Here is a 25,500-nt window from a genome sequence, read left to right on the forward strand (position 1 = left end):
TTTATTTGTTATATTTTAACAGAAGAGTTCTTTTTGTAAAAATGAATCTTTCCACTGTTCCCGCAAACAAAGCCGTCGTTCTTATTACCACAAAAGGTTCTTTCTTTTAGCGTAAGTTGACTTCCGCTCTGAATGTAAACACCTAATCACATGGCATCAGGCTATTATTAGAACGTGTAGCATGACGAATTTATCAAACATTAGAAGTTGCTTTTAATTGTTATCAAGGCATGTGATGGTACATATCAGTTTATTTGCATAAATGTGATAACATAAAGCTTCCATTGGACTGTCAATTGTTCTGGCAAAAGCTGAAAAATGGACGCCAGACTAGTTTTACTTCTAGCAGTATGTCTACAATTTGCAGGTAAATTGATTATAACAGATACTATAGTATGTGTTTCGTAAGCTTTTAATATATGTTTGATATACATAATTAATTCATCAATATATGAATTTATCATTATTTCATATACAATATAATATATCTTACTTTCTCTGCCGAAATTTGCCAGAATTGAGAAAGATTGGATAAACTGAATTATTTAAGAGAATGATACTTGTAAATGTATTTACCCTCTCTTTACTTTAACTCAAGCGACAATATAAAATACATGTGATTTTAAATTTATACAACTAGTTTTAACTAATGCACACATGTATAGTGTACTTGATCCGCCAAGTTGAAAGGATTTAAATCTTACCGTATATACCTGTACATATGTGTGTGTAACCATTTTATTGCTGATTGCAAAATATTTTTATTGCCTGTGCTTGAAATTAGTGGGTCTCCAAAGTCATGGTTATATAAAATCTTGTTTTTACTGATTCAGTTTTACGTTGATAACACGTTCCTGAAGGCCAGACTGTCAAGCTCAGTACATATAGTTCGTGAACCGGAGGAGTATCTATTAAATTATTTACTTTTTTATTTATTCAGTTCCATACACATGTATTTATGCGTAAATGATGTTATTATCATACAAGTTAATAAAATGCTCAGTTATATCCAACCTACCCTGAAAAATACATATTTTTTTTATATTAAGAAAAGTTATGAATTACGGAAAATAGTTAAATAATTGAAAGCTGAATATCTATATTTTTGTAATTTGAACGAAATACATCATAATTTCTTTTCTCTACTGATAGAACAATTGTATAGTAATAAAAAAGATTGTAAGTAAATACTTGGTATATATTATAGGATGACTTTATCTCAGAATCTAACGAAGCTGAATAGGTGATTGACGCTAGAGGTCAAATCAGCGCTAAAAATATTTCAAACTTTTTTGTAACTTAGTTGACTAGTATTTCTCAGCAAAAATAATTAAGGAAAAAAAGTTTACACATGGAAAAAGAAGTGAGATTGCGTAAGAACTAAAAAAAAAAAAAGCTATAGTTCTTATTTTCTCCTTATAATTGTGTTCCTGAGTGTTACATGAATTATTATATTGATAATTTCCGTATAATAACATCATATGATAAATACTGTCATAAAAAATAGGGAAACAGTTAAATAATTTAAATATATCTAAACGAATTGCATTTACTTTTTAGTTTAATTTACGTTACAATCATATCGACTAATACATCTTAGCTGCCCTACCACAAATCATGAAAAAATCAAGGAAAATTAAATTTAGAAAAAAAAATGACTCTTACCAAATTGTGGTTGTTCTAGATCTTTAGTGCTCGGTATTTCCGCCTCTATGTCCGTCTACACTCGTATTTGATCCTTTTTTTTTAAAATATACAAACCTACAAACGTGGGTGGTTATTATTATATGATTTTCAGGGGAGGAGGGTGTCTATTTTGATTCCGAAATCATTCTACGATGCTTATCACATTATATAACAGATGCCAAAAAAATTCTTCTTGAATTTAACAGAACTTGATTTGGATTAAACAAAGACATAAATGACTGAGATGTTTTTTACAGTATGTCTCAGGATTAGACAAGGATATAGTAATCTTTCAAACAAAAATTATGGTTCGCCACCTGGAAAATATTAAATACATGTGTATGACTTGTTTCGATAATAAATAAGAAATATAACACTTCAGTAACAATTTTTTTGGTGATATGATAATAAAATTTCAGAGTTAATCAGAGTCTTCATTGATATTTGTATATATACATGTATTCTTGCTTTTAAACTGAAGTATTGGATAATCTAGCACCCGGACAATGCCGAGACATAAATATCAGCCCGAAGGTGTATTGCTTTAAAAAAGTTGCAAAAATATAATATTTAATAATATGATTTTTTTTCTTCTAGTGGCTGACTATAAAAAATATCGTGAATTTATTCTGAGCCAGGCAAACAACGAAACTTTGAATAAACTTTTTGCAGAACATGTCAAAAAATTCCAAGTGACCAAAAACCAGGTCTGTATCATTATGTAAACCTTGGTTTTAAAATGCTGCAGGTAGATAAAACAATCTTCATTGAAAATATATATATTATTTTTTTTTTTTTGTATTTAAAGCTGAAGTTACCAGAATTTCCCTGTTCAAAATACAGCATGAAAAGGGGAGCCGCCACAGGTAAACATGTGCATGTATATGTATAAGACCTGATATATTTCTTAAAATGTTTTTGACATTTGTTTGACCTTTTATAAATTTTTCACGTACGGATGTGTATTTTTTTTCAGTACATAATTTGGCCCCACAAGACATTAAAGTTGTCGCTGGATTGGGGGATTCTATAACGGTTTGTCAGATATTATTTACATCGTTGCAATATGTAACTTTTTACACTTTTTTCCCTGAACCTATATTTTGGTCACATATACTTATCTTTCTTTTTCTTTCAGGCTGGTACAGGAATTCAAGCCCAAACAATTATCGGACTCCTCATAGAGTATAGAGGGCTCTCATGGAGGTTAGAAACTTGCCAGTTCCATGCAGGACTCTATATATTGTGTTTTTGCATGGAGAGTTCTATTGCTTTCTTAATCTCCCTTTTCCAATACATGCTCGACTTGAAATTTTTTTTTTTTGAAATATGATATCAGCTAGTACAAAAATGTTTATAATTAAATATTGTAACTTTTGAGATTTTTTTATTTTGTAAATTCAGTATCGGTGGAGACAAGGAGGTTGAAGATTACGTCACACTGGCTAGTGAGTTGTGTTAATGTTGCATTTTGCATTTCCATAATTATATGTTAATATGGAATCTATGTTTAAATCTCAAATAGTTACTCGCCTGTGATACATGTAAATCTGTAGTTCTGTGATGTTTTATCTATGATGTTTTATCGTGTTTAGACATCCTGAAGAGGTATAACCCAGACATTAAAGGATTCTCCGTGGGACAGGGAGGCGTAGACAGCGGGAACGCCCACCTTAACGTAGCTAATCCGGGGGACCAGGCAAGGTCGGCCAAGTTTTGCTGATTATCTTTCACACTGAATTTCATTTCTGGCATTTTGATTAAAATTTCCGATACGTTTTAGCTCACCTGTTTTAGCTTCTGATGATCCATTGTCCGGGGACGGTCAGGCCGTACGTCTGTCCATTCGTCTACCCGTCTGGTCTGTTCGTGAATCGTCCATGTGTATAAACTTTTCACATTTTTAACTTCTTCTCAAGAACCACTTCAATGGTCAATTTTTATCAAAGTTGGTAAAACGTTCTTTGGATAAAGGGGGTTCTAAACTGTAAAATTATCGCGCCAAGCTCTTTTCAAAGGAAGATAATCAAGTAAAGACAAAAATAGACTTGGGTCATCATATAAATGTCAAGTATTTACTGTACCAAGATGTATTGTTACTTACATTCTTTGTAAGGTTTTCACTTGTACCGTCTGATGTTTTCGTCATTACTATTTGTAGAGATATTCCTGCGCAGGCCAATTTGTTGATAGAGCGAATGAAGAAAGAGCCTGGTGTGGATTTTGAGAATGACTGGAAAATGATCACCTTGTTCGTCGGCGGAAATGACCTTTGTGACTACTGTGATGATAAGGTCCGGAAATAGAATTTTTAATAATTATTTTGTAATTTTATAGTACATGTGGCTCTAAAAATTGTCCAAATCAAAAAAATTAATATACTTAAGTATCTTTTTTATTTTGATTTAGGAGACGTTTAGCACAGCCAACTACATTGCTCATATAACAGAGGCTTTGGACACTTTACACAAGAACGTACCCAGGGCCTTCGTCAACGTTGTAGAGACTCTGAACATCGCGGACATCAACGTTCTAAACGAAGGACTCATCTGCGATACAATTCATTTGTAGGATTTTATTTTCTACAGCATTTTTATAGCACGGTTAATATAAAGTACGTGTAGATGGAATTTTCAAGAATGGTGTTTTTCTCATTTAATAGCTTTTTGTGTCGTTGCGGCACCTTCCCTTCTGAAAAAGAGCGAAATGAAATGCGGGCAGCGGTACTAGCGTACCAGAAGAGTGTTCGGGATCTCGTCGAATCGGGTAGATACGACACGAAGGACGACTTTACTGTCGTTGTGCAACCTTTCTTCGAAGAAACAGGCATTCCAAGACTGGTAACTCGATATATTCTAGATTTTGATATAATAATTTAGTGTTTGTATTGTTGAAAAAAATACATCTCAAAATTTTTTTATCATTTTTCAAGGAATGCAACAGCTTGTCAATTTAATTTTTTTTCACAATTTTTTAAAAAACTAAATAATGTGATGAACACATTTCCACTTTATTTTCTAAACAGCCCAATTCCAACGAGGCTGATCTTAGTTATTTCGCTCCTGATTGTTTCCATCTCAGCGAGAAGGGACACAAGGCTGCAGCTGAGGCACTGTGGAACAACTTGGTAGAATAACCTCCCTGCTTTAATATTTTGTCTCTTTTGAGTCTCTTCTGTTATATTATAGGCCATATTATTTAATTTTCTGTTATTTCAGATCGAACCCGTGGGACAAAAGAGGTTGAAATGGACACCGGAAGAGCCAATCGAATGCCCAACTGCTGTATGTTGCTATGTAGACCTCAAATTGATTTTCGAATTTTTTTAAAAACTGAAAGAATTTTATATAATATGATGTTAACATTAAGCTAATTTATATATTTAGAATATACAAAATTTACATTTTTCACAATTAATGAATGATGAATTCAATACAATATAACTTCATACCCCGGTACATTTAAAATCTTTCTCTTTATTTTATTTTGGCAGGACAATCCATTTTTCTACACAGGTAAAAACAGCTTAGTTCAGTCTAATTCCGGGTTTAATTCGGAGACTCCTGATGGTGCAGATTCCGGGAAGACGAGCGGTACTACCTCCTCCACTGGTGCTATTGTAGGGGTGTGTTTAGCAGTAGTGGGCGTAATCATTATCGCCATCTTTATGATAAGGCGTAGAAACAAAAACAAAGGTGTTCCATTGCTTGAACGCCATGATTTTACCTCATACACAAAGATTTAACATTCAAAAATGTCATTTATTTATATATTGTATATATTCACAACCAAAAGTGCGCAATGATATTATAAGGATCAAATATTTATATGGTTTTATGTGGTCATGAATTCCATGCACAATTGCTGTTGTCATCATCTTGTGACATATTTCTGTTTGTATACCTGTTATTTTTATGACCAATATTATAAGGTTCTAAGCGTTTCTGTGATATATAAAGGCTATTGATGCCACTGATTTTGCAAATTAATGAGGTATTTTAAGTTTTCACCTTCATAAGTTGCAATTTGATTTTTATATAAGATAAAATGATTTAAAATGAGTTAGACCTTTTCACTTGTACTTTCTGCACACATGGAGATTATTGTTAAATGTTTTTGTTTTGTTTTTTTTTTTTTTTTTACCCTTCTGATGAACAAGATTATCAACTGTTACACTTGGAACTTACGGGAATAATATGCCTTTTTAATGTTATATGATTTTCACAGGTATATAATTGGACGGTCTTGTACTGTTTAGAAGACTTCCTTTATCCTGTTAGTGTTCGTTTCGTTCATATACATGTACCAATGCTCGTGCAATGTAAGCATTCCAGATCCCCAACAGCATTATATTATTGCCTTGTACTTATAATGTAACAGTCCCTTTCCAGGGGTTATTTAATTTTAAAATATAAAAGCTGATTGTGTAGTCAGTATTTTAAAATATCTGACGTTTGTTGTTGATGATTTTATTGCAATGTTTAAAATGTTCTATTGATAATGTAACAAATAAAACTTTACCACGAAATATTGATTTCAGAATTGGTTATTTTTCTGAGTTTAGACTAGAATACATGCATATAATTAAATTTAAAAAAAAACAACATGTATTTACATGATTAATATGCACATATATCACTTCTCATATATGTAGGGCTGTGAACAAAGAGGGGGGAGGGAAGCTTCCCCTCTTTTTTCCGAAACAAAACCTTTTACTTCTTCTGAACATGTTAATTAAAAGAGTGCATGGTTAGTCCCCACACACCACCCCTTTTTCTATTTATAGTTAAAATGTTATAATTTTTATATGTTTATTTTATTGTTTTTTGGTGTATTTTTTTTAGTTTTTTTTTGTTTGTCCAAGTTTTTTTCACAGGTAAGTGTTCACCCCCCCCCCCCCCCCCCCCCCACACACACCCTTACTACGTTACTTCTAATCAAATAAATAACGTTTTACCATTAGTAAGAACTAGATTTATCATATGAAAAATATCAGGTCATAAATACTATTTGGGTGCGCTTCCAGTAATTTTTCGCTACTTCATGCAGAAATTTCATATCAAAAATTCGACCCATCGACCATGTCGACCCTCCGTCCCACTTCTACAATCTAAATCTATACGTCAACTTTAAGTTTATATTATTAAATAAGTAACTGGAGTGCCAGTGTACATGTAAGTAATGTTCAACATTCGCCACCATGGTATTCTTAAACTATTCCCATTAAATAATTTGCACAATTTGAAAGAATGAATCTCTCTCTCTCTCTCTCATATATAATAATGTCATTTTCTATGTTAACAATTATGTTGACGTATGCATTATATGAAAAAAGATAGATATTTTCCGGTTTTTTTTTTCATAGTGATTCTTTTTAATTTGCATTATGATTGAGTTCGGGCTCTTTATATTTACTTTACGTGATCGGGATCGACATTTTAATTTTATCTACATCCGGTTCAGAAGAATGGTGAGTTGCAATTTTGATTCTTTTCACAGTTTCATAGTCAAGTATCTTTATTTTCACGTTTAAAATCAACTGGTTTAGTTCTCCAGTTATGCAAAATTTCAAAGTTTTGGATATGATGATCCTTCAGAAAGACTAAAGAATGTAAAGCAAGAAACTGATATGTGGAGAAGAGGGGGGGGGGGGGGGGGGGTGAGGGTTACATATTTGGTTTTGTTGTAGGAAACCTATAAATATTGTAGATATTGAAAACATTTTTTTTTGTTCTGTTTTTATTTGTTAAAACGATTTAATTGTAATACTTGACCGATGTCAAATATGTCTAGTTAGGCGAGGAAAAGATGAAAATAAACAGGTTGGGCACACACCCCCAAATGGTCATTTAACCCCCGTTTGGTGGTCATTCGCCCATAGCAGCGTCTTTATTAACCACCAAATGGGAGAGAAAAATCGTTCTGTTCAGTTCTCTGGAATGACGTGAAATGGCGCATAATTTCAACTCACGGGGAATAATATTTATCTGTACTCTGAACGAAAAAAATTAAAATTTCAACGGGGACTTTTTTGCGCAGTGTTGTTCAAATAATTGACAAAATCGTCACCTATGTAAACAAATGTAACGTTTCTCTGTTTTAACTTTAAAAGAAAAATTCCCTTCGTTTCGCGCGTAGTTGAGCCTATCAATCGTGTTGATCAGTTCATATTTCTGTCATCCGGGCAACCGATCAATTATCTAAACCAATCCAAAATGACGATCTTTTCCAAACTTGGGTCAAAAGACTAAATTAACTACGGAGGCCCATAAGTGTTAACTTTCAAAAAGTAAAATAAGAGGAATGGTAAGAATTCGCTTTTATTTAGTTTATTTCGTAAGCAATGGCTTTATTCTTTATAAAAATGCGATATGCAGTGAATTCATGTTAAAATAATCACTCGAAAATGATAATCTTGGAATAAAAACAGGAATAATTGCAAATGTCAGTTTGTAAATCATTTATTCAAATATATTTAATAAATATAGTAGATACAACATAGATATGCATACTAAACCACAAAGGGTCGCACAGAAATCGTAACTTCATCCTAAAAGAAAATAGAAAATAAATGTTACATTCAAATGTAGGAAAAATGAATATTACAGCACTAAGTGCCCACCATACGAATAAGATTCGAGGAGCTCGTGTTTAACGGGATTTTATCAAGATTTATATAGACGCAGATCAAAAGATCGTTTGAAAAGTTACTTCTCTAGACTAACGCCTCTTGCTTAAATGTATTTTTTACCGAACTATACACAACAAAATAATTTTTTTGTATTGTTTGAGCTAATAGTTTGGCCATCACTAACAGCTGTGGGTTTTGTTTTTACGAAGTTCCACAGAAATTCCACATGGAAAATTGACTAAATTGTATTAAATATGCGATGAATATGTTAATTAAAATTCCCCAATGCCTAAGTAAATGTGCTTTTGCTTTATTTCAATGAAAATTGGATTTGAATAAAAAAGACCACCATTTGGTAGGTAAAAAAGACGCCGATATGGGCGATTGACCACCGAACGGGGGTTAAATGACCATTTGGGGGTGTGTGCCCAACCTGATAAAAGGGATCATAGAAAATAACAAAAGATAAAAACCACAGAAGTGTTTCATATTTATTTGGTGATTTTAATTCAAAATTTTCATTGCCTAAAGCTTGTCTTACAAAATTAAAAACCAATAATTAAACTATTTCTTGTCTTCTTGTCACTTTTGGGCAGTTTTGCACTCTGAAGTTTCAATGTCTCATTCTCTGACTTGTACTAGTTAGAATAATCTAACTGTGTCTCGATACAAGCCCTCACCACAGTTAGAATATGTCCCATATACTTGCAATGTAGCAAATCAGAGCGGATCCGCTCCGAAACGATTTTGAAGAATATAAAAGGATTTGCACTGGAAATAACTACCAAATTAATAAAAACAAACCTTTTTGAGATTGCTTATGCTTTTTATCCCAAAAAATAATCCATATAAAGAAGAAAATCCAATTAATTTTCTCAACGTTTTTCTCTCGCTTCAAATTTACCTGCCATGTTTACATTCGGAACTCTCTGGATTGTTCATAGTAAATGCACTGAGTACAAGTTATTGCCCGTGTTTCTTTTGCTACATTACGAATACACAGAACGAATTCTATCGTTAAACTGGGTCTGTAGAACAATATCATTTTAACGATAGAATGTTCTATCTAGACTTGTACATACAATCCAAGATTCTACAGACACTAACTCTTGCTTTTATATTGTGTCCTGTGGAATTGTGTCAGATGGAGGCCACATTGAGAAAAGTTGAAATTGGTTGACACCAGCTAGTGACATGACTCTGCCTACCTTTCACACTTTTAAGTTATTTTGTTAGTCTAATGCTTGGGCCTTGAAAACTGAGTAAAAGAATGCTTCTTCTACAACTTTATTTAATTATCACTAATACAAAGCTTTGCTATTTAAATAGCTCTATCACTGACAAATGAAGCATTGTTATGATAGAACATAGAATTAAACAATAACACACCTATGAACATATGATTGAAATTGCAGGGAAACCAGCAAGCAGGAGGTGGTGCAGGGGGCCAAGGGGAGAAAAAAGATGACAAGGTATGTGATCTAGTTGATTTAAAATGGTGTAAATGTGATTTAGTAGATTTAAAAAGGTGTAAATATGTTGATCGTATTTGAGGGCGAATAACTGCACCTGTTTTATTTTTTAACATTATAAATTGAATATATTTAGGAAAGGAAAAAGAAGTATGAGCCTCCAGTCCCAACGAGGGTCGGCAAAAAGAAGAAGAAGATGAAGGGACCTGACACAGCTAGTAAACTACCACAAGGTATGATGGGTAAACTCGGAAACAGGTTTAGAAGGAACTTAAGCTAGTGTCAAAAAGACGAACCAAAAATACCGCAAAACTGACAATTCACTGACTATTTTCAGAATTTATTTGATGTTGGAAAATTCGTACTAAGATCCAGTGTAAAATAACTGCAGTTCGTACATTATTTTCAGTAATTTAGGACTTGGGACCGACCCACAGAATTTAGAATTTCAACATTATATTATTTATTTTGAAACAGAATAATCCTTGTTCTTTTATTAGACATACAATACTGGCTAGTAATATTGATAGATATATATATATATACATGAAAGAGGCCCTAAGTGTGTTATTCTTATGTCTACAGTGACACCCCACACACGATGCCGACTTAAACTTCTGAAGTTGGAAAGGATCAAAGATTACCTTTTAATGGAGGAAGAGTTCATTAGGAACCAGGAGAGACTCAAACCACAAGAAGAAAAACACGAGGTAAAGAAACTGACAAGAAATGAAATCAACATTTTACTGTAATTACTGTTAATTATTCAATTTATTGGACAATATAGTCATACGTTTACCTTTCTCATTGATTTCAAATAAGCATCTTGTAAACTAATCATGGATTTAACTTTTAGAAAGATAGTACTGTAAACTGAGTTATTGACTGTTTTAATCCTACATAACAGGAAGAAAGAACAAAGGTTGATGAACTGCGAGGATCTCCCATGTCTGTCGGAACACTGGAGGAAATAATAGACGATAACCACGCCATTGTCTCTACTTCTGTCGGCAGTGAACACTATGTCAGCATCCTGTCATTTGTAGACAAAGACCAACTAGAACCAGGCTGTTCAGTGCTCCTCAATCACAAGGTTTAGCATCTTGTTCTGATTTATACAAAGTTTTAGTAAATTGTTTTTTATTGATGTTTGCTTTGGTATCGGAAACTTTGACTAAAACTTTGTCTGTCTAATCTATAAGGTTGACACCTGAAGATCTCCCTCATTTTGAAATTTGTAAAGCTGAAACATAAACTGCAAATATTCTTGCACTTTATGTTGAGCAGTTGGAAAACTTCTTTATCATGCCTATAGAAATATGTTTAAGAATAACAAGAACTTTCATTTTCACTTCAAGTTTATTTTGCAGTTTTCCTATTTTGCAAAGCTTTTTCCATTGCAACCATTTTGACATCAGTTTGGTTTAAGTTAAGCCATGTAATGTATTTTAATTGTTTACATGTCATATATAAATTTATGTATACATGTGTAGTTTGAATGTTATGTAGGTCCATGCCGTGGTGGGGGTATTAGGAGATGACACAGATCCCATGGTGACGGTGATGAAGCTGGAGAAAGCACCCCAGGAGACTTATGCCGACATTGGAGGGCTGGACCAGCAGATTCAAGAAATCAAGGTACACTGTAATGCGGATTTCACTTCAGTGCAGTTTTCAATTTTTAAAATGATGATTTTTTGAATGAAAAAAAAAATGATTGTCTTTTGTTGTCAACATAAACAGTCGAATGAACTTGATATGATATTTTGGTGTTGTTATGATTAATTGTTTGAATAAATTTTATATCAACTTCCAGAAAATTATTTTATAAGTCATTTAAATTAGCTTTGAGATTAAAAAAAACCCTCCAAAATTCCATTTCTTTTATAGAACAATCAATGAAAATTAAATTTATTCTCAACATTATTTCTTGTGTATTAATTGGTGCAGGAGTGTGTGTGTGTGTGTGTGGAATTGCCTCTAACACATCCAGAATATTATGAAGAAATGGGCATCAAACCTCCAAAGGGAGTCATTTTATATGGACCTCCAGGAACAGGCATGATATCAATATTTTTTAAAATATAATGTTGACTATTGGAATGTGAATTAATCCTTATGATGAAAATGAAATAAAAGACTTTTTTTATCCCAGACATAACAGGAATATACTTGTTTATACAGTATTGCAAATAAGTCCTCCAAAGAATCATGATGTAAATTTTATTTAACATCATTTTATTATTTTAAGGTAAAACTCTCCTGGCAAAAGCAGTGGCTAACCAGACATCTGCCACATTTTTGCGAGTTGTTGGGTCAGAATTGATTCAGAAGTATTTGGTGAGTTAATTTTTATTGAAAGATTTCATAATATTTTCAATCCAGTTAAGAAAGTGCAGACAAATAAAATTGTTTGCTTTGCTCTTCATTTTTTATCATTGAGCAACATGAACAGAAATGTAAGTTATATATTTCATAATACATCTTATTATTTTGTTGTTCTTGTACTCTCTTGATTTAGGGTGATGGTCCAAAATTAGTCAGAGAGTTGTTCCGAGTAGCAGAAGAACACGCCCCTTCTATTGTCTTTATTGATGAAATAGATGCTGTTGGAACAAAACGGTATATTGTTTATAAAATATTTTCATTTTTAACTCACCTATTAAACTTTAGATTCAAGTGAGCTTTTCTAACTTTGTAAATTGAAGCAATATGGCTGATTGTTCATTTGCTTTTTTTATATAAAGATTCAGCTTTGTTGGAGATAAGGAAAGGACTTTATCAAAGTCACATTTTTAACGTAAAGCTTCATGTATTATTACATGATATGTAGTAAAAAAACATTGATTTTTATCATGGTGGGATAACTCCTCTAATTCTGTTTAATATAAATTTAAGGTACTCGTTTTTAGTATGTACATGTTTACTTGATTAATGGAAACTTGGAACTAATAAAGTTTAAACAATTTTTAGATATGACTCAAATTCTGGAGGTGAAAGAGAAATACAGAGGACCATGTTAGAACTCCTGAATCAGCTTGATGGATTTGATTCCAGAGGAGATGTAAAGGTGTGTTTTCATTTCCTGTAAAGTTTTATTTCAGTCAAATGTAGAATTTATGAATCATTCATAATTACACTGCAATTTACCTTTTTAATTTCCATGAATGATATTATACCACACATTTTAGGTGGTCATGGCAACCAATAGAATTGAGACCCTTGACCCTGCTCTGATCCGTCCAGGAAGAATTGACCGTAAGATAGAATTCCCCCTTCCTGACGAGAAGACAAAAAGAAGAATCTTCACCATCCACACAAACAGAATGACTCTGGCAGAAGATGTCAACATTGATGATTATGTCATGGCAAAGGATGATCTCTCGGGTGCAGATATTAAGGTACAAATCAAGTGTATCTTTGCTTGTGCTTTCAAATGAAGCTTAATCCAGTTTAATTTATCAGATTTTTTTGATATTTTATTTATATATGACATTGATGTATAAAAAAAAAAAGAAGAATCACATGAACATGTTTCAAATGGGCAGTAGGACAGACAGTGTAAATGAAATATACCTGTAAGTGAAGCTTTAATTGTTTTATATTGTTCATTCTGTCATTTGATTCCTGCTAAATCTGTTAATTTTAGGCTATATGCACAGAGGCAGGACTTCTGGCTCTTAGGGAGCGAAGAATGAAGGTCACAAACGACGATTTTAAATCAGCGAAAGAAAATGTGTTATATAGGAAGAATGAAGGAACGCCAGAGGGCTTATACTTGTGAATAAATAAACTGTTTCAATGATAGATTGAAAAAAAATCTGTTGTGTATCAATAAATTGTATGTCATGTTTTGTCTTGTCATTGTTTCTTTGTCCTTAAAAAGGTTTAGCATATAGTATAAGTTGTTTATAAACATTTCATATGAGGTATAGAAAATAAATTCTGTCCAAAGTTTTCAACTGGTAAAGGGAGAAATGATGTTATTTCATTATATGTCATTCTCAGCTACGTGTTTTTTTATCTCTGATTTATTTTGGTGCTTATATAGATCTAGAAAGAAGTTTGCTACAGAATAATTTTGCAGAGAAAATGAAATGTTTATAAATGGATTAGTGTAATATAGCCTATGTGAAAAATCAGAATTTAACATTTGAGAAATGAAGCAACATAATCCAACCTGACTTTGAATCTACCATGAGCTCTCATGATCACCATTGTTTATAATCTATTTTGACTTCTCACTAGAACCTTTGGGTCACTTTTTAAGTTTGCACAAAGTATTTTGAAAAAAGGGCTGTATATTTTTCAAATGAAACGGCAATCCCTTTCAAGAGAAAATATCAAGAAATAGGCAAAATTGGGAGGAGTCTGAAAAAATGACATGAAATATGCCGGCGTGAAGAGTTGTAGTTCATGTCCTCATGAATCTTCAAATTAAATTTAAAATTTCAAAAACAATTTGTTCAGATAAAATGAAGATTACATGCAAATTTCCTGACACAGGATAGAATTTATATTCTGTTATTATATTTCATGTACACATGCATTTGTTAGCAAAGGGTTAAATTACTAGTGTAGATATCATAGCCCTAAAGCCTATTGTTTACAAATTATCTTAAAAAGAAATGTTGGAAAATATACCTTTTTGTATCAAATGAGGTATCGATCAAAATACAGGAAAGTACTTTGGAAAAAATACTCTTTCTACTTCACAGGTACACACTGATTCATTTTTAAAAGTATTTAATGCCGATTTATATCAATTGTTTTCTTCATTATACCCGCACTTTCTAAAGAAAGTTCGGGTATATTGTTGTTACTCATGTCCGTCCGTCCGTCTGTCTGTCACACTTTTCTTCCCTGAACTCCTCCTACATTTTACACAGTAGCTTAATCATCTTTTGGGAGATGGTTGGTGGTGTCATGTAGATGTGCAGTAAAGTTTCGGAATTTTGATTTTGCCCAGGGGGGTCAAATGGGGGTCGAAAAATGACGTTTTTTATGCAAAAAGTCCCGTCTTCCCTGAACTCCTTCTACATTTTACTCAGCAGCCTAATCACCTTTTTGGGGATGATTGGTGGTGTTATGTAGATGTGCAGTAAGGTTTCGGAATTTTGATTTTGCCCCGAGAGGTCAAATGGGGGTCGAAAAATGAAGTTTTTTATGCAAAAAGCCCCATCTTCCCTGAATTCCTCTTACATTTTATTCAGCAGCCTAATCACCTTTTGGGAGATGGGTGGTGGTGTCATGTAGATGTGCAGTAAGGTTTTGGAATTTTGATTTTGCCCCGGGGGGTCAAATGGGGGTCGAAAAATGACGTTTTTTATGCAAAAAGCCCCGTCTTCCCTTAACTCCTTCTACATTTTACACAGTAGCCTAATCTGTTCTTTTGGGAGATGGTTGGTGGTGTCTGGTAGATGTGCAGTAAGGTTTCTGAATTTTGATTTTGCCCCGGGGGGTCAAATGGGGGTCGAAAAATGACATTTTTTATGCAAAAAGCCCCATCTTCCCTGAACTCCTCTTACATTTTAATCAGCAGCCTAATCATCTTTTGGAAGATGGTTGGTGGGGTCATGTAGATGTGGAGCAAGGTTTCGGATTTTTGATTTTGCCCCAGGGGGTCAAATGGGGGTTGAAAAATGATGTTTTTTATGCAAAAAGCCCCGTCTTCCCTGAACTCCTCTTACATTTTACTCAGCAGCCTAATCACCTTTTGGGAGATGGGTGGTGGTGTCATGTAGATGTGCAGTAAGGTTTCGGAATTTTGATTTTGCCCCAGGGGGGTCAAATGGGGGTCAAAAAATGACGTTTTTTATGCAAAAAGCCCCGTCTTCCCTGAACTTCTCCTACATTTTACACAGTAGCCTAATCATCTTTTGGGAGATGGTTGGTGGTGTTATGTAGATGTGCAGTAAGGTTTCGTAATTTTGATTTTTTCCCCGGGGGTCAAATGGGGGTGGAAAAATGACGTTTTTTGTGCAAAAAGTCCTGTCTTTCCTGAAGTCCTCCTTAATGTTACTCAGAAGCCTAATCATCTTTTAGGAGAGTTGAATATTTTGAAAATTATGTAAAACATCAACGTCAAGGGGTAAAAAAGCATCGCATGCTGGGAAACACCTTGAATTCTTATGAGTAATTAATGTACATGTCAAATGTGATAAGCATATCTCATCTCAATCAAAAGTTATAAGCAAATGGAACATTTTTGAAAAGTAGGTTAGACTTCAAGGTCAAGGTCACAGAGTAAAAGTCATGATTCATTTGGAAAGATCTTATCACAGGTAATAATATACATGCATTATAATATGAATGCCCTAACTTTTCTCTTTCAAAATGATGAATTTATAACAATTTAATTTTTTTGCAAGTAGGTCAAACTTCTAGGTCATATTTAAAAAAAAAAACATGCCATTCTCACAGGTAAATACTAGTACATAAGTTTAATATGAATGCCTTGTCTCTTCTCATTCAGTAGATATGACTGTGATGACCAAGGTTAAATTTATTGAGACAGATGGACAGTCTGACATACAAATGTACATATTTTTTATATGAATTGGGTAAAATTGGCCCAGTGGTTCTAGAGAAGTTAAAAATGTAAAAAGTTTTCAGACAAACAGATGGACAACACGTCACGACAGACGTTATATGATAAGGAAACCAGAAAAGCTCAAATGAGTGTTTTGAAAGGGTTACAATATGGTTGCAGTATTTGAAAAGCTGTTTTTTTATGCAGAGATATGCATGACCAACATATTCATGTTTTATATTTTCTTTAGTAATTTGTTTGTTTGTTGTGAATACATCTCTCTCAGGAATTTTTCCCTCATATGGAGACAGCACCAAATAATAATGAAGACAAGATTTGTTTGTGAAACACTGATGTCCCTGTATGGAAGCCTATGGCGAAGGTTGAAGTTTCTCAAATATATGTCAAACTCAAAGGTCAAGGTCAAAGGGTTCAAATTGTTGATATCAGAAGAAAGTCTTGTCACAAGGAATGCTCATGTGAAATAAGTAATCCCTAGTACTTCCTGTTGAAAAGTTAATTGCCAAGGTTAATTTTTTTTTAAGTGGTTCAAACTCTAGGGTCAAGGTCAAGCATATTTAAACCTGTTGTCAGTTCACAATGAATACAGTACATGTAAAGCATGAAAGCCCGAGCACCTACTGATCAAAATTTAAGCCAAGTTTAAGGTTTGGTATTTTTCTTGTAAAAATGTGTATCCTAGGTCAAGCGATCAGAGGTAAAATTTAATGGTACCCAAATAAAAGGTCTTAATTGTCACAAGAAATAAACCAATAAAATGTGGAAGCCATTTGTATAGCCCATCCCACTTAAAACTTATGGGCAAGGTTATAATTTCTTCAGACAAATAGACAGACATAATATAAACACAAGAAACAAAATATGTATAATTAGTCAAATGGAAAAAAATATACTATTTCAGGGACAGGGAGTGGGTAGGGAGATTGGACCCCCCCCCCCCCTGGAATTTGCTTTGTTATTTAAACAAGACTATATACTGATGCAAATAAAAAATGACTTTGGACATCCTCCCCCTAACTTAGAAAACATTGACCCCACTATCATTGTTTTTATTTTGTATATTTGTTTTCAGTTTTTTTTTCTCCTGCTTGTCAGGAAATTCTGGGCTGGAATTTTTTGACTGAGATGTGAACCCACCTCCCTACTCCCGAAAAAAAAAATTCTGGATCCGCACCAGTATTGGCAGTAATTGAATGTCACATCGACAACGGGAGATAACTTCACAATATGAAATTCGTGTAGTGTGGCATGCGATGATCTTTGACCCTTTTTGAACTTTAACCTAATCGTTTGGGTTTATTTTACCCCCCACTATACTTAAACTTGTACTTACCGACCTCCATACGTCTTGTCAACTTCATGAAATATATAATCCAATTATAACACAAAATGAATATTAATCCAATGCACACCAGACTGCAGCATGACACTGCTAATGCTATTCCATTCGGCAAACCTTCGTGCCGTCGATTCCGTCACCTTATCAGATGAAGTGGGAATCGGCCGAGGTGTGCCGAATGGAGTTTAATCTAAAAATATGATAATGGGTGACGCAACGTGATGTGATGTAGAAATTTACATGTTAACATGTATAGTACAAGAGCAAATTTTAAATTTATTCATAACAAACGATGTTTTAACAAAACTGTTCCATCTAGCCTATTCCAAAAAGTATGTGCTGTGTGATTGTGATGTCGAGAGAGGGAGGGGGGGATTAGTAAATTTGAAAAGGTCCTCAGCAATTATGAGCAAAACATTTATCAAAATCTAATTTACATCATTAATAGAATTCAAATTGGTATATAATGAATTAAGCATGTAAAATAAATATAAGAGGTTCAGAGTTATAGGTCATAGGGAGAATTTCATACTCAATTTGATGAATACACTGTACATGTAAATTATATAGAATTATTTTGACTTTTTCCTTGGAAAGCCGCCCAATATGTAGGAGCGTGTATTTAGAGGCAAACACCTTAGTGCGGGTATTACTGTCTCATGACAGCATCTAGTTTATTATGCAAAAAGTTAAGATGCACTTCAACATTAAATTGTAAGCATTATTGCTTTAATCCTTGAATATAACGAAAGCTTGAGATACACTAGTGCAATGTTCCTCTTCTTTGAATAGAAAGACGGTTTTAAAATTACCTTCCCTATAACAAACACAACTAATCTTTTGTAAGTATTTATTATAAATTAAGTGGCACCGCCACATTAATAAAAATTAAATAAATAAATAAGCTCTTCATACAATAAATATCAACATGAAAAACATTACAAATTATAGTTATTACAAAATTAAACTTCACACAGCGTGAACACTATGGTTGAATATGGAATTCTTACAATACATGGGACTTTGTAACAAAACAGAAAAACTGTGATTAAAAAAGTCAATACTGGACTCAGAATGAATGAGTTAACAACTTCATCTAATAGCTACTGCTAGTGACAAGTGGATGAACAACCACTGTGTCGTCATCGAAGTTGTCCATGTAATGGATGACATCATTGTGGTATGGATCATAATCATTATTGTTATTTCTATTATATTCCCTTCCTTGATTCACTGTTATGGAACCATCAATGCCGTTTCTTGAACGCTTTGTCAAAAAATTAGATAACCCTAATAAATCTTTTCTAGTTTGGGATTCATCGTTCTTGATTTTGCCAAAATAATTTCTGTTGTTTTCAAAACGTATTTGCATTCTTCTGGACCCATACCCACTTCTCACATAGTTGGGTCGTAAGTTGGAAGAGTGACTGTCATACAGATGCCTTTTTCGACCTTGTAAGTACCTGGACAATGATGATTCATAGCGCGGCTTAGGATGAAGATTGTTAAAGTGTGAACGGCGGATTTTGTTATATGATGAGGAGGAAAGATGGGAGGGCCGATGAAGGAAGAGTCTTGATCCATGAGGTCCGTAAAGTTTGTGTCCATACACCGACCCTATTTTTCTTGGTTTTTCGTACAAGTTATTTTTTAAAGTTGGCAGTGTCATGCGAAGATCTGACGAGTCTTTATTATGTCGCTCATATTTAGAGCTGTACTTTGTATCTTTAGAACCATACCTTCTCTTTAACCACTGCTTTCGTAAATTAAAAAGCGTTTTAAGAAGATAACTCACTCTTCCATCTTTATCATATTTCATCAGTGTGCTGTGCTTCCTTTTGGAGTTATAATCGTTATGTTCATTACTCTTTGACTTGTCGATGTCGAAAAGAAACATTTCACTGATCATCTCAACGGCATTCTCAAGATCATCGTCATTTCTTATTTCACCACTCTTGTCATTATTGAAGTAGTCCTCATTTTTCTTATCTTTACAGTCTGGATTGTCATTGTCATTAGAGCCTTTGTCTTTCGGATCTTTTGCTTCGTTCTTGTGGTCCATTTTGTTTTCCTTGACTTGAGTATCTTCGTCATGTTTATTATCCTCACCAGAGTCTTTCATTTTCATCTCTGAAGAAAGCTCTTTCGAATTCTGATCAACAATATTGTCTGTAACGTCTTTATTTTCTTCTTTTGATTCCTCTTCACTATTTTCTTGACTTTTACTTTCCTTTTCAAGAATCATGATTTTCTCTGTCGGTTTTTCATCACTGCTGCTTTCCCTTTTCTTCTCCTCTATGTTATTCTCTTCCATTGGTTCTTCTTCAGTAGTTTCATTGCTAAGAGGTTTCATTGAATATTCATCTTTTGGTTCTTCAATACTATCTGCATTATTATCTGATTTTTCAATACTGCCTTCATTATCATTAGGTTCTTCAGTACTATTCATTTTATTATCAGGTTCTTCAGTGCTATCTTCCTTATAATCAGGCTCTTCAGTGCTTTCTTCATTACTCTCAGGTTTCTCAGTACTATCTGCATTATTATAAGGTTCTTCAATACTATCTTCATTATTTTGGGGTTCTTCAATACTATCTTCATTATTTTCGGGTTCTTCAATACTATCTTCATTATTATCAGGTTCTTCCGAACTATCTTCATTATTCTCAAGTTTTTCTGTACTCTCTTCATAATTTTCAGGTTCTTCAGTAATATCTTCATGATTTTCAGGTTCTTCAGTAATATCTTGATTATATACAGGTTCTTCACTGCTTCCTACACTATAAACAGTTTCTTCAGAACTATCTTCATAATAATTATCAGGTTTTTCGATGCTATTTTTATATTCTGAATTTTGTTTTGATTGCTCCTCATTTTTTCCATCACTTCCAACTTCTTCCTTTTCGAGATTAACTTTTCTTATTTGTTCCTGACTTTCTTCACTGCTTAATTCAGTTTCAGAACTGTCGGAATTCACTTCTTTTTCGTGATGGTTTTCTTCACTACTCCCAGAACCAAAGCTTATATTTGATGAGTATACCTTATTTTCATTACTTTGACCTTTGTTTTCATCCGATTTTGACATATCATTTTCTTTACTTAGCTGTTCGTCGTCATCATCAGAAATTTCATCACTGTTTTGTCCACTCATTCTATCATGATTTAGGAAGTATTCATCAGAGTCACTATATTGAACGTCTTTTTCAAGACCATTTCTTTTCTCAGAACTTTCACTGCTGCCACTGTATATTGTGTCAGAGGTTGAAGGAAGGCTTCTACTTTCAGAAAACTGTTCTCTGCTCTCTGCCTTTTCACCTTCATTCTTTTTATAAATCTGTTCTTCTGATGACTTAAAATTAGAAAGCTCCTTCGACTCACTTTCTTTTACTGAACTGGTGTATTCTTCTGAATGTGAACTTTTATTGTTTGTTAATTGTTTAAGTTTCTTTTGTTCCGATGTTTCTTCAATGCTTTTTGAATCATCTTGATCTACTGTCTCTTTTTCACTGTAATCGTTTTCTTTCTCTGTAGAATCAGTTGAAGAGTATGAGTAACAATATTCTCCTTCACAAGAAATAGAGCTGTCCTCTAAACTATCAAAATTTTTATTTTCGTTGCTTGAAGAGCTTCTATCATTCTCTTTTGAGGCACTTTTATCCTTTGAAGACATTTCGCTGTTTACATTGGTAAATTCTTTTATAAACTTATTTTCAGTTGATTCACTGCTTCGTTCGTAAGTCATACTATCTTTGTAATGTTGAACGTCACTACTGTCTTTTGGGTGACTACCAGAATACTTTTTATTTGTAATGATTTCTTCGCTGCTATCCTTAGATTCTTCACTTTCTTTTAAAATGCTGTCATTTTTCTCATTAATTTCATCAAATTCATCCTGATGACTTTCTTCATTTGAAAAACTAGAACTGGTGTGCTGCTCTTGAGTGTCCCTAGGTTCGTCTGAGTCGCTTCCAATGTAATGCTGATTTACAATACTCCCTGCGGTAGATTTGTTATTGCCTTCCTCAGTTTCTCTACTTCCACTAAAAATATTGTCGTTATTTTGAAATGTTTCTCCGGATTTATCGTTTTGGTAACTTTCTACTTTTGAATTACTGTCCTTTGTGTTGGTATTTTCCCAGAAGGTCACATTTTCTTCACTGGAATTGCTTTTGTCCTTCATTTTTTCTTCCTTTGTAGTTAAGGTGCTGTCGTTGATCTGGTCATTCCCACCAAATTCTTCACTACTCCCAGAATCTTCGTTGAAATAAATATTTTCTACACCAGTGTAAGAGTCAACATTTTCAGGACTGCTCACATCTTCGGAAGATTTACTATGTTTATTGTTGAAACTTTTGTGATATTCTTCACTTTCGTCTGTGCTTATTGAATCATTGTCGCTATTTGCAGTTGGGTTTCTACTGTCTATTGTGAAATAGTTTTTGCCATTTACATCATGTTGATATGTAAGTTTGCCTCCTCTATTGTATGAGATGTAGCTTTCTGCTGGATCATATTTTGTCTCTCTTGATTGTGATTCACTATTTTTGTTATTTGAGTTGCTGTTTCCAGAAGAAATTTCTGAGCTTATGTCTACGTAATATTGTTTGGAACTATCTTTTCTGAATTTATCGACGATAATGCCTGTATTTTTCTGTGTTGTGCCCAACGGAGTTAGGGTCGAGGTTGGATAAAGTTCAACTTCGAAGTTAAGTTGCTCATTTTCGTAATCCCTAAAATGGTCATCGTAATCATTGAAGAGATCATATATGATTTTAACGGCCTCTTCAGCGTTTGAATGATCTGAATTTAAAAGATTATTTTCATGGTAATCTTGTACATCAGCTGATGGATATGAATTGAACTGTGATAAATCTGATCTTGTATCGAATTTGTAGTCATAAGAAAGGTCTTCTTCGCTACTCTTTGAAGCATCATTTTCTTTAGGATAATCTCTGTTGTGAGATGGTACATTGTCTCTTTCTTCTTCAATTGTATAAATCGAACTTTCATAATTTTCAGTATGATGATTTTGTATGTCATCTCTCTCTTTTTTATTCTTTTCGCTTTTGCTGAAAACAATTTCAGATGACTGTGATTCTTCACTTAGAGCATTGTAAATAACTGGATTCAGATTCAGTGTTTCCTGCAATGGTTCGACATGAAGATAAGGTTGCTGAATTATTGTAGACGGCGTCGTTGAGGATTGTGTGGTATACATTTGTTTTGATTCTTTGAAATGATCGTCACTGATCTTATCTTTCGGGTCGGGATTGTTCTCTAAATTTGGCAAACGGGGCAGAAAATTATTATATCTAAGAAAAACAGGTTGTGGCCGTGTCTTCTTTGCAATGAAATTTTCCTGTTCAGCTGACTTTGCATCCTTCATATAGTGTTCTGTCGATGCGAAACCGGAAATAGTTGGACCATGGCTTAAATTATCAGTGATGGAAAAGAAGTCGAAGTTCTGTTTTTGAAGTTGTTGGTTTTTAGGTATCCCTTGAATTTGCATCATATGCCCCTTTTTCTTGTACACTGCATTTCCAGGTGCGTTGGAATCGACGCCAGGGAAAACCGTTTTCATCAACTGTTTAACATCATCACTCACTTGGTTTTTTAAGATGTTCAGCTCTTGTTCTGTTTGCTTATTGTAATGAACTGTATTTTCCTTGCTAGACATGTCCATATCTTCTCCATTGTTGTCGGCCTTTACTTCCGAAATTTCCTGACTCTCAGGGCTACTTTCTTCGCTGTTATCCATACTGCGGTGATGAATAGAGAACGCTTTTGCTCTGGTGTGCTTGTTTTGTGTGTCCTTGGTGTCCTTGCTTACCTGTTTCATAGCATTCATGAAGAGGATTTGTCTTTTTTCTACAGGCAGACGCTGAAGAAGATTTCCAAGTAATCGGATCTTTATAATTGTGTAAAGATTCTTCTTGGCAATTTCTTGAGCCAACGGGATTATCTCTCTTTCTCCATCCCTATAGGCCGACACATTTTCTGATTTGTTAGAGATACTGAATGTGTTTTCATCACTTTCATTTTTTAAAGTTTCATCTTGAATGGCAAGTATGCTAGAAGTATTATATATAGTTTCAAATTCGGTTGTATTGTTCAAATCTTTTAATCCTTCTGCTGTGGAATTTGTAGATATTTTATCAGTTTCTGCGATGACAAAACATACTTTTGTCAGCAATATCACAAAGGAAATTGTTTCCTGAAAAAAAAATCAAAAGTCATATAAGTTCCTGGATTAGAAAAAATGTTAACATATAAACATGAAGTCTGAATTTATTCACTCCTTTTAAAGTGAATCATGTAGTTTGTAATTTAAAAGAAAAACACATATATAAAACATTTTTTCTTCGATAATAGAAAAGATAATTTAAATAATTATATAAGATGTTTTTTGCGATTTATAATTATAGTTTTAAGGGTTGATTTGTTTGTTTTCTTTCCTAATATACAATTCGCGTTCTATAAAAATATGAAATCAATTAAAGAAAACTTACCTTCATGTCTTTTTCACTCTAACTCACAGTAAGTATTTATTGTAAACGTTCATCTAACTAATCTTTTTGCATTATGTTCTTTTTCAAAATGCTCAGTACTTTATATACATTTTTGGTTTTACCTAATGAAGTGTGGAATTTAATTAAGTAAGAAGTGTGAAAATAGATTACAATTTGCATACTTTAATTTTTACGATAACAATCGACGATTGACATTGAATGAATGATTGACAGCCGTCGGTCTGGACAGGTAGTCGGCGGAGAAGTCGGGGAACCTGAGATTTCTAGAAATGTCTCCCAGCTACTAGCACTGTCTGATCAATGTTGGCATTGTGACGTCATATAAACAATCTCATATCCACTAGTCAGCAATGATGTTGATAGATTAGATCTAAATACAATAAATTTTTATAGAATGATAAATATTTCTTATATCAGATGTAAACACTCTTTTAAAATAAAGACAAAAATATAAAAATATGCAGATTTCTGAAATGTTCATCATATTTTAGAGCATTAAAAAATGACCTATTGTTGGCATTATTACTTTGAATTTGTACCTTTTATCAACCAGTGTTAATTCATTTCTGAGTATTTTATATTTGCGATTTTAAGACAAAAGATGTTCAGAAAGTTTATATTTGTATAATAAATTTATCTTTAAAGCATATTATGAAACTCTTTAAATTAAAAAATTAAATACATATTTATGTTTTTATAAGTTTGTGTTTGATTTGTTCCCGATTTCAATTGCTTCAAGGTGTTTTTTTCTGTAGCTTGATTAGGGTTCGTTATCTCCATACCGGGGTATTTCATACTTACAAATTATATGTGATAAATGTAATACACATTGTAGATTCAATATTGTGATTTCGACTCTGAATGAAGTTAAGCATAGGTCCTACTTAGAATAAAACAGAGAAAAGGAACTTATACTTTTTAAATTGACATTAATAATAGGGGTACAAGTACGTTAAATTTTGTTCATTTTTAACATCAGAATAATTATAAAGAAAAGATTTTATCTCATGCTATCTAAAACATGAATAAGTATTCCATCAATGCAAATAAGAAATATAAAACTACCAAAAAAATATAGACACTATTCCACAATGTCCCAACATCCAACCCCCAATCCCCCCAAAATAATAAACTGTGCTTTTCAACCGTTTGAAAATTTAAAACTAAAAAAATTGAATCATAAGCAGCATTAGCTATGACGATGAATTTATTTATTAATGTATTCATTTATTTACACGTATTTACTTATTCATCTTTTATTTATTTATTTATCTATTATGATTTGCTTT

At 33.2% G+C, this 25,500-nt stretch overlaps 2 protein-coding genes across 2 annotated transcripts; one reads left to right on the top strand and one right to left on the bottom strand.

Moving 5' to 3' along the window:
* Positions 1-164: 164 nt before the first annotated feature.
* Positions 165-13,643, top strand: LOC134250902 (uncharacterized). The gene is made up of 24 exons (XM_062733266.1): positions 165-367; positions 2,284-2,393; positions 2,495-2,552; positions 2,663-2,721; positions 2,825-2,892; positions 3,091-3,134; positions 3,282-3,390; positions 3,848-3,980; positions 4,096-4,253; positions 4,349-4,526; positions 4,712-4,813; positions 4,905-4,970; positions 5,180-5,383; positions 9,733-9,789; positions 9,926-10,022; positions 10,375-10,499; positions 10,697-10,882; positions 11,299-11,427; positions 11,740-11,848; positions 12,041-12,129; positions 12,311-12,411; positions 12,763-12,859; positions 12,981-13,190; positions 13,439-13,643. Exons 1-24 carry the CDS (start codon positions 319-321, stop codon positions 13,571-13,573), a joined length of 2,673 nt encoding a protein of 890 aa, XP_062589250.1. The 5' UTR covers positions 165-318; the 3' UTR covers positions 13,574-13,643.
* Positions 13,644-18,777: 5,134 nt separating this feature from the next.
* Positions 18,778-24,196, bottom strand: LOC134250900 (AP2/ERF domain-containing protein PFD0985w-like). The gene is made up of 3 exons (XM_062733264.1): positions 24,191-24,196; positions 21,675-23,895; positions 18,778-21,527 (listed from the first exon to the last, which is right to left on the bottom strand). The coding sequence occupies exons 1-3, from the start codon at positions 24,194-24,196 to the stop codon at positions 18,778-18,780; spliced, it is 4,977 nt and encodes a 1,658-aa protein (XP_062589248.1).
* Positions 24,197-25,500: the final 1,304 nt, after the last annotated feature.

The sequence above is a fragment of the Saccostrea cucullata genome, unplaced genomic scaffold (assembly GCF_032062105.1).
Source record: "Saccostrea cucullata isolate Sc308-1 unplaced genomic scaffold, CSIRO_AGI_Scuc_v1 ctg1687, whole genome shotgun sequence".
Classification (NCBI taxonomy): domain Eukaryota; kingdom Metazoa; phylum Mollusca; class Bivalvia; order Ostreida; family Ostreidae; genus Saccostrea; species Saccostrea cuccullata.

Bases quoted from the DNA above. Each gene is read 5' to 3' on its own strand.
- LOC134250900 (XM_062733264.1), bottom strand. The intron at 21,528-21,674 runs GTATTGTAAATC...GCATTTTAAAAG, and splicing joins TAACAAATCTACCGCAGGGA to AAAGTGAAGAATCTAAGGAT.
- LOC134250902 (XM_062733266.1), top strand. From the start codon at position 319: ATGGACGCCAGACTAGTTTTACTTCTAGCAGTATGTCTACAATTTGCA. The intron at 2,893-3,090 runs GTTAGAAACTTG...TTGTAAATTCAG, and splicing joins TATAGAGGGCTCTCATGGAG to TATCGGTGGAGACAAGGAGG. The intron at 9,790-9,925 runs GTATGTGATCTA...GAATATATTTAG, and splicing joins GGGAGAAAAAAGATGACAAG to GAAAGGAAAAAGAAGTATGA.